Genomic DNA, 10,213 nt, shown 5'->3' on the forward strand with positions numbered 1-10,213 from the left:
ATAAGGTAAAAAAGGGGAAAAAGAGAGGGAATTTAGAAGGAGCAGATGTGCCAAAGAAGCAGAAAAGCAATATTACGAACCCTACCCTCGCATGTTATTCCTGTGGAAGCTAGGCCAAGTTGCAATAAAGAGCGATTGATCATGAGGGACTCCTTTAACATGTGAATGCCTCTGTTCTCAAGGTTGTTTTTGCCAAGGTTCAACATTTCGAGCGTTTTTAAGCGGGGCTGGGAAAAAAAAAGAAAAACAGGATATTTAAGAAAACATGCACTGATGAGCTTGTTTATAAATCACTTTTTATATTCAAAAGTGTCCTTTTTCTGTGCATTTGAATCCAATTATGGATGGTGAATTTGTGTCACTTTGAGAGCTTTAAGTGTCACACGCCGCGCCGTGGCAATAGATTGGCTCTCAAGAGCATATTAGCCACGTCATTTATGAAGCATGATTAGCAGCCATATAAAGCAGGAGATAGCGGAGCACATGAGGGAAAAGCCATGTTGCATAACAGAACGTACACCATGCCAGCTCGCTACACTCATTATTCTCACTTAGTCTCCTGCTTTAAATGAAAAACCACAGACAGCTAAAAAACAAGCTCAAAGATCAACTTACAGTTCATCTGCGTCACTGTTACAACACTCAAGCATGTAAACACCCACACATATACATACGCATACACATTATCAGTATATGTATACAAAACCATCAAGCCCAGTCAAAGATTCTGAGAAAGACAGAAACTAGAGAAAATGTCGTTGAAATGTCATTTCAAATGTAAAACACTTTACACAGAATGTTTAGTTGTCATATTGGTTTTAAGCTTTCAGGTACTTGTAAATATGCACTTATATAAACTTATTTTATTTCACCAAAAAAATTAAATCCTATCATTTACCCACCTTCATGTTCAGATCTCTCATTTTATTCTTTATTTTATTTTTTGGAACAGAAGATATTTTGAGAATTGTCTTGGTGTTTTTTCCTATACAATAAAAGTCTGTTTGGTTACCAACATTCTTCAAAGTATATTTTTTGCGTGTGTTTCGCAGAAGAAAGTCATACAGGTTTGGACTGACATGAATGATAACAATGTCTCTTTAAATAAATATATCAAAAGCAATTATAATTATTATTATTATTGCTGTTGCTATTATTATTAATATAATCAACATTTTTGTTTCTAAGTGAGGCATAAATAAATAAAGTCTGATAATTTTACTACAAACATTGCAAAGTATTGTTAACATAATAAATGTAGCAATTTAACTGAAGTATAGCACCCTATGGTTGACAACTTCAGTCATCCGATTCCAGACAGGGATCCGCTGAAAAATGTGGATAACATTGTGATTTAATTATGTTCTGCTGACATCAGAGAGTTGCGTGTCTGCCCAAATAACCCATTTATTCACTCTCTCTCTTCTTCTGCCTTTAAAGAAACCCCAGGAAAAAAAAAAGAAAGAAAGGTTAATAACAACCCTTCCTGTGTCATATTCGACACGACCAGCCATTGGACTAATTATATTCATTATGGCCGCATGGATGTCTACTTATCCTTCTTAATGACAGACCACATGAAAAAGCCCTCTAAACACATATCTATTATTTAATCAAACTGTTCCCATTTGGTACAGGCAAAATGGAATGAGCAGGCTTTATTTTTGGCCTGAATGAATTCTCTGTGAACACGCCAAAGGCCGAGAGAAGAGAAAGCAGGCCTTTAATTTGTAGCTTTTGATTTGAATCGCCATTCAGATGACAGAAAGGTACAGTTTATACTGACAATCAGAGCTGCTGAAGAGGAATAGATATTATTAAGGATTAGAGATGAGCTTTCCAGTGAGGATGAGACAAGCCATTTCCTTTTGTTCTCTTCTCTTTTCTCTTTGTGTGTCAAACTCTGCCGTAGACCACAAAAAAAAAGAGATATATCCAGTAGCTGTCGTGTTGACGGTTTGGGTACTTCCTCTCCAAAGCCAAGTAGGGGCCACATGCAGTGTCACTGTTCGTCTTTAATCAAAGGCACACTCAGATAAAATAGGAATGAATAAATAACTGAAAAAGTAACATACCGAGTGAAAATCATTGTATTTACTATGTGCAACCTGCAGTTTATTCTATAGGAACAGAACCCACTCAAAAATGAAACTTCCCAGGAACACAAAAGGTGAACTTTCAAGTGAACATCTCACTCTTTTCCATGTAAGTCAATTAGGACCGGGGCTGTCAAGCTTTCTGAAGCTATGCGATAGTTATTGTAAGAAACTGAGTGAAATTAAATTGGTATTCAGTGAAAATCCTGTGAATCGTTCTTTCAAATCAGACTTTTCCAATGAATCGGTTGATCCAGTTCACAAACCCACTATGTGTCAATCAAACTGATTCGGTTTACTGGCTTAGTGATGAGTGAATAAAAACATACATTTCCATCTGTAAGTCACAAATAGTCATATAAATAAATTTTATGATGCTGATATGGTGCTTTTGCTTCTTTTTTTTTAAAGCTTGAAATTCCCAATCTCCATTCACTGTAATTGCATAGAAAAAATGTATCCATACAGGTTTGGAACAACATGAGAGCATGTGACAGAACTTTCATATTTGGGGGAACCTTTTCCTTAACATAAAACACAATGTGAAAAGCAGTTGTGAAAATGTTTCAGCAAATCACTGAAGCGCAATCTTCCAGATGTGTTACTTTTTTAACTTCCTCTGCTTTTTTAATCACACTCCATACGTCTAGAAGTGCTGGTGTAATGATTAAAATTGCACATATCTCTATTATCTCGCCTGAGAGAAAATCTCACCAGAACATTCTGTAGATGGCTCATGCCAAGATGAGTGATGTGATTGTTACTCAGTATCAGCGTTCTCAAACCAGTCTTCTGAGAGCTCAAAGCATCGCAAATCTCCTCCAAACCTGTGGAACAAAGAGAGATGACTACACAAGAGCTGAAACAAATTGTGCATTTTAACCACAAAAACATTTTCAACCGTGCTATTGGAAGCGCACAATACGACCTCAAGTGAAACGGGCATACCTGAGTCAGACATGGTATTGTTGCTCAGGTCCAAGGTTTTAAGAGTGCTGTTATATTTGAGGAGGTCGCTAAGTTGCATGGAGTCCTGGTAGCCGTTGAGGTTGTTTTCAGAGAGGTAAAGCTCCTGCAAAGCAACGTTCCTTTTTAGAGCACCGACTAGGGCAAGAACTGAGAAAAACCTTCAATAAGCATGGCACTTTGTCCTTATGTGTGCTGAAGAACTCTGGCACAGTGCAACAACAAAAGCTGTCATGTAAGACAATCTGCAGAAAAAAAAGAAAAACAGATTTCTGTGAATGCCCACAGCGGTTCTTCCAAATGACAACAAAGGCTCATTGAAAGCTTTAAGGTTGTGTAGGACTAACTCCATTATCATTTTTATTTACATCCCTGTGATTATCACGGCCATCATTTTAATCGTCAACATCATTACATGTCCCTTTTAGGGCCAGAGAAGCTTTCATGGGCTTTTTGTCTGTGGCCTCACAGAGCTGTCTGTCCAAATCAATGCAGCAGATTTGATCAGACCCTTTCGGTTGCATGCGGAATGCCAACATCATCATCATACACAGTAGGAACCAAATGGGGGATCGTTGAATTGATCGGAGGGACTCCACTGTGCGAGTCAGCGAGTCCCGCAATCAGGGCCCCACCGATCGATAGCAATGATCAGAAGCTGGGCGTCCCGCTGGGAAGAATGAGAGGGGCGGCCGAGTGGCCCCGAAATATCAAATGGATCCACATGCTGCTTAAAGAGACAGAGCCATGAAGACATAAGATGTGCCACTCCACTTCTCCGTCTCATTAAAGGTCATTTTACTTGGGTTCTGTTAATGGCCTATGTCTACAACATTTCATTCGCTCTCTTTCTTTTCTCATTCATTTCTGGGGCTCCCATTTCCATTCAGATATTAGCATGATGATTCAGCAGTGGCAATAGACTCTTTCTATGCATAGAATACCCTGATGAACAAAAAGAGCAGTATGATACGTTTAGTGCATAGATCACTGTATCCCGCAATGCAATGCACTTTACCAGTGTGATGAATGAGTTGAAACTTATTTGAGCCACATTTTTTTTATTTCAATTTGATATACTTTTACACAAAATTAGATGTGAAACAAATTATGAAATGATCTCTGCTTACATAAAAATAAAATAACATGCATTAAATGAAATCAATGCAATTATCTTTAACTAGACACTGTCATGTGAACAACTACTGCAATTATTTTGTGGGATCACTAAGCCAGATACAGGATTCCATAGGTTTTACATGTTTTAATAATACATGTCCTAATGCCTATGTTTTGCACAGGTTTAAAGGGCCAACACATCTCTATAAAAGCTAGTCCTGTGTCTTTTTAGGAGGCTAGCTCTACAGTGCCGTGGGAAAGACTCCATCTCACAGTGAGCTGGCCGAAGTGTCCTGAACGGATCGGTGCAGCAATGTGTAAAGTGACAGGAAGAAGATTACGACATCTAATCCAAGCCCAGTCTAGCTGTTAGGGTCACTGGGCCAAAATCTGCCACTCCTCTCCTTGTCCTGCTTCATCTGTTCCTGCTGGCCAGGGCCCCTCATGGAGAACGCTCATTTCAAACACATGCTATCTGTACTTATACTGACATATTGCAGTATTCACACAAGAGCAAGCGAAGCAGCTCGTAGACTGATATTAGCACTTTCTGCATTGTTAAAAAAAATCTTTGTGAACATTAGGTGTGATTTTTGAAGATAACGCACCCTTTGGGACAGTATGTTGTGCTGTTGTGATATCATTAAAGGATTCAAAACTGTGCCTGCAGTAAATGTACTTATGCAGCGGGAAATTTTGCACAGCACTTGCTAGACCAACACCAAGACAAATGTCACAAAAAAAAAAAAAAATGCCATCCTTATGATGAGTCTGTATTAGCACAGATGCTCTTTGATGTGTTTTTCATACTTTACCCAACATTAATGTGGAGCAAATTTACTCACCATCAGACCATTCAAGCTGTAGATACAGTACGTTTTGTTTCTTCATCAGAACAGATTTGAAGAAATTTAGCATAACATCACCTGCTCACCAATGAATCCTCTACAGTGAATGGATGCCGTCAGAATGAAAGTACAAACAGCTGATAAAAACAGCACAATAATCCACAAGTAATACACTCCACTCCAGTCCATCAATTAACATTTTGTGAAGTGAACAGCTGTGTGTTTGTAAGAAGCCAATCTATCAAGATGTTGTAACTTCAAGTGTTGCTTCCAGCTAAAATGCAAGTCAATAATCCATTCCATATTATTGCTTTCTCCAGTAAAAAAAGTCATCTAGTCTGAATCAGGAGAGAAATATGCACAGATCAAGCAACTTTTACAAGTGAAAGAGTCCAAGACATGATTGACAATAATATTATATACAGTATGAGAGGACGACAGATGTAATTTTTCACTGGAGAAAGTATTATTATGGATTATGCACTCATATTTTGTCCAGAAGTGCGGTTTAACGTTAAAACAGCTTAATGATGAATGCAGCTTTTCACTTCACAAGACAGTAATTGATGGACTTGCATGTACATTTCTTATGGATTATTGTGACGTTTTTATCAGTCATTTGGATTCTCATTCCATTCACTGAATTTTCCACTGAATATTTCTAAGTAATACAGTTGACCCCATTTCCCACAATGCACCTGTTAGCATCATTTGTATTTCACAGCACAGGGTCATATTCTCAGGCACCTAGCACCCAAACTTTCTTCCATTCTTAGATCGCATGCACTTCAAATGGATGGTGTGTGCTGGGCATACCAAGTGTGAAGAGAGGTTTGCCGCTCAGGCAGGTTTTTTCAAGGTGTAGCACTGTCAGCCTGCTGGTGAGAAGGGCTTTTGACAAGGCCCGTGCGGCGTAGTCCACCATAGGTATGTTGCAAGCATCCAGCCTCCACAGGCATCCACTCTGAAGAGACCAGACAGCAAACCATCAGAGAGAGAGAGACACAGAGGCCTGGTTTTGCCCTCGCTGCGGACTGGCCTCTCTGTCTCACCCTCTCTCATCAAAAACCCACCCTGTCTACAGAAGCAGAAACGTCAAAACCGGAAAACAATTCTGACGGGAGGTTCCCAAAGATCTGCAGGCCATTCCAGAGTTTCATCCTTTAGTCCACCACTTCAAAAGTGTCCAGATTTTTTCTTTTCTCCCTTTCTTGGGAGATTTTGATTGATCTCGTATAATACTGCCTGAGAGCGTGCCTTTGGTTTTTACCATTGAAGTCCTCATCACCATGAGGCGATGCTGTCTTTCATCTAGAGCTGTTGCTAAATGAACACATATTGTCAGGAGTTTTATGAGGACTATAATGATGTCCATTAAAATCAAAGTGTGAGTGTGGCTTTATTCAGCAGTGCGGACATTTTCATCTTTGATGCATGGTAATTCATTGCTTCCAATTCAATCTGAATGCCACTGTGAGGTATCAGTTCACACTTGATGACACATTTAAAACATGAGACGTGTTATAGAACTTAAAAAAATGAAGGCAGCTGTTTGCATAGATTTTTTTTAGTTAAATTCATTTACTTTTAAGATAAAATGTCACGTTGCCAAGACGTACAATGTGCGGATTTAAAGAATATGTAACATATATATATATATATATATATATATATATATATATATATATATATATATATATTTAAGCTGAATCAGCTTAAAATGCATTAAAGATGCAAACTGTTAACGGTTTTGTTCATAAATAGCCTACATCTGTGAATCACAAAGTGACCGAATCCATTTACATGCACAGCATTCTTTACTTGATTAGAAGAATCATAGTTACAATAAGGTTAAAAAAAACTGCATATTATAACTGAAAGATTTATGTCACAACTCATTGGGCAGTATGATTTCATGTACCGTGTGGAAATATTCAAATCTTACCTGTCTGAGGAGGTGTGACAGTGACAGCCAACCTGAGAATCCCATGCCTGAGTTCGAGGACACATCGAGGTGTGTAGCTGACTCGTAGTACAAAAACATATCTAGCAAAGATGATGCTCCCTTATGAGAGAAAATAAATCAATATCAACGAGTAAACAGATTCCTAACAAAAAAATACAAATAAAATTCTATAGAGTTTTAGGAGCGGACTCGAGCATGGCGTTATTTTTTTGTTTTTTGTTTTTTTGGCGAGAATTGGACAGTTCGGCGTAGGGGGGCTGATGAATCAACAGGGCCACGGCAAAAGTTCCAATTTACCATGTGTTAAGTCCGAGTTTAGTGTGTTGAGGAGGATTGTCTACCGCTAAAATAATGGTAAGAAAACACAGCTTCCTGTGCCTTTGGTGTGAGAGACCCGGGTTCGAATCCACTGTGAGACACCAATGTGTCCCTGAGCAAGACACTTAACCCCTAGTTGCTCCAGAGGCGTGCGACCTCTGACATATATAGCAATTGTAAGTCGCTTTGGATAAAAGTGTCAGCTAAATGAATAAATGTAAATGTAATGTATATATATTTTCCTCTTCTTTTGCTATTGGGGCATACTCAAAAAAAAAAAAAAAAATGTTGTAGCTTCCATTCACTACTATATAGGTTTACACAACTGTGACATCTTACGCTTTTGAGAACTAAAAAAGGGAAAAAGGTCCATTGGAATCAACGAACCAAGTCATTACTTGCATTGCTATATTGTACAGTATATTAAATAAAATTTAATTCAATAATATATTTATTATTATTAGCCTATTATATTTATTTTTTTGTCAAGGTGGTAGTACGCAATACTGCAGTTTGTAAAGCTTTACCAAAAGTAAGTACAATTTGAGAACTGACATGTGACCCAGCACTTGAACCAAGTTTGAAAACAGCCTTAAATGCAAATGTTCCTATACTTACATTTTCCTCAAGCTCGGCCCCCTGCAGACTGATAAAATCAAATTGCACTGATTTCAGGATCTCTTCAAGAGATTCGCAGGAGCAATAATCTAACCGTTCACCTGGAAAAGCAATCAAAATGGAGATACCACTATTTAAACTTTGGGTGACCCCTCTACCAAGCACATCTGCTGTGACAAATTTCTGGATAAACTAACACCAAACCCAGACCTACACTACACAATCTCTGCCCCTCCATAGTGAGGCATATTAGACACTAACACACATAACACGATCATGTCTGATCCCCTCCCTTCAGCGGAGGAGACAATCAAAGAGCTTCTGATTATGCAGGAACAGATGACTTTTAAACAAAGCCCTGAGAAATACTTTGATGGCCACAGCAGTCCGTCTATATTAGACACGCGTTGCAAAGGCCCCCTTCCCCTCATAAACTCTTATCTTCCTGGTCGGGGAGAAGCCAGATCGCTCAGAGCTGCATGTTGGGGAGATAATAATTTATTCATCATTAGCATAATCATTTGTGATTTTTTTTTTTTAACAATAATCACTTAACTGTACCATAGCAAGGGGGGATCAGAAATCCCATTTTTCTAATCCGCTCTGCCATGTGCAGATAATGACACTGAGACTTGGAGTTAGATGGCATCAGTGTGAGACAGGGCGCAGGAAGCCAGAACATGCTGACCCGAACTTCAAGCTCACTTCTGCTGGTATCAATAACCGCTGTTTCAGTCATCAAAGGGACAGCAGTTTAAACCCAAACTAATGCCCTTCAGCATCGGCATGTACATTTCAATTAACAGGCTCGTCAAAGTTCTGATCTTATCAATGTGTGGTAGCTTTAAAAAGTTCATGCGGTTTGCTTAAACCACACTTCAGGGATAATGGGACTGCTATTGCTAAGCAGCATTAAATACACATACAAAACTTTAAAATACAATCAGAGACGTGACAAATCTGTTTATGGTCTACAGTAGAACAAGAGTTAAACCTATATCAGGACTCTCTGAAAAACTGATTCTGATTGGTCAGTATTCAGTAGATAGATATTTTCCAATATTCACCGTCGTCCATGACAAAGCTATATTTCTTTAGCTGAAACTGGTCAACACACTTTTGTGGAAGTTCGTAACAATTATATGTTTTGGCGAATTGTGTACAAATTTGTACAGTCTCATTCGTTTTCATACTCTGATTTTGACATTTTTGATGGACCTTCATGTTTATTTTTTCCCTACATTCTTTTTCATACATTTCCATACAAATCACACCGTACAAAATTACCACCTTGTAAAACAAGACTCGTCCTCCGCATTTTTATTCAAGCACAACTAAAACCTTTAATAACATTCTCTGAACCAATGACGTGAGTTTGGGGCAGCACTATTATTCTGGGACTTTACCTTTGACTTAAACTATTGGTTGAGACAAAGTCACTGTGTGTGAATGCTCATTTCTTCCATATCTTGTTCCACATAAAAGGAAATGTTTTTGGGGCAGTGTTTTAAAATTCTGAATGAATGAAACCAGTTATGGCTACATATTCTTATAGCCCCATAATTTCCATAGATTCTTAAAACAAATACACTTATATGTGATTCCACATTTTAGCGCAGCACAAAAGGCCAAATTACTCGAGTTTTACAACTGAAGGAAAGATAAACAAAACATCTGATTGCTAAAATGTATGTTTGAACCTTCCATTATGTTGTCACGGTTGGTGTGCATCTCCTCCCAGAGTTGTGTCTATGAATTTGAAAGATTTTCTGTTTGTTTTAGGATCGCACAGTAGAGCGTTTACAGCAGGTCAGACTAGTGATGCCAAATACGTGCTGATGGAAAGATGAATAAAGCTGGAATACCTGGACGGATGAAGGGATGAGCGTCTCAGGTGAAATTATGGCGCTGGGGGATTTTTCTGGTGGTGTTTAGCTTTGAAAAACCAATAGCGCTGTTCAAGGGGGATAGCAAAAATAATAAATAGTGAATTACTGAACTTACCTGACAGGTCAAAATACCTGGCTCTGTCAGTAACACAAGTAATTTGCTGTATGAAAAAGAGAAAGACATATCAAAATCAAGAGATTTCTGTACTCGTGGTCTCAGTGTTGAATATTTCAAAAGACATGGGTAAAATAAGTCATTTTTCAAATTGTTTAAAAGGACATAAAAGTTTCAAAATGTTCATCGCAATGGTCTCTAATTAAAAATGACATTTAGGTCCCAATTTTATATATTACTTAGTTCACTTATTTGCATATAACATGAAAGCGCTGAGT

General features: G+C 38.2%; 1 protein-coding gene across 1 annotated transcript in view; it reads right to left on the reverse strand.

Annotated features, from left to right (window-relative positions):
* The window catches only part of LOC306850446 (uncharacterized protein), a gene marked incomplete at both ends in the record, with an annotated part of 37,594 nt that overhangs the window by 22,444 nt on the left and 4,937 nt on the right, over window positions 1–10,213 (reverse strand). The window contains 7 exons of the mRNA XM_079386101.1: window positions 86–227; window positions 2,811–2,923; window positions 3,045–3,200; window positions 5,846–5,993; window positions 6,975–7,094; window positions 7,932–8,032; window positions 9,936–9,981. Coding sequence (XP_079242227.1) covers window positions 86–227; window positions 2,811–2,923; window positions 3,045–3,200; window positions 5,846–5,993; window positions 6,975–7,094; window positions 7,932–8,032; window positions 9,936–9,981 — 826 coding nt within the window. The remainder of the gene's footprint in view (window positions 1–85; window positions 228–2,810; window positions 2,924–3,044; window positions 3,201–5,845; window positions 5,994–6,974; window positions 7,095–7,931; window positions 8,033–9,935; window positions 9,982–10,213) is intronic.

Source organism: Barbus barbus (genome assembly GCF_936440315.1).
Source record: "Barbus barbus genome assembly, chromosome: 30".
In the NCBI taxonomy this organism is placed as follows: Eukaryota; Metazoa; Chordata; class Actinopteri; order Cypriniformes; family Cyprinidae; genus Barbus; species Barbus barbus.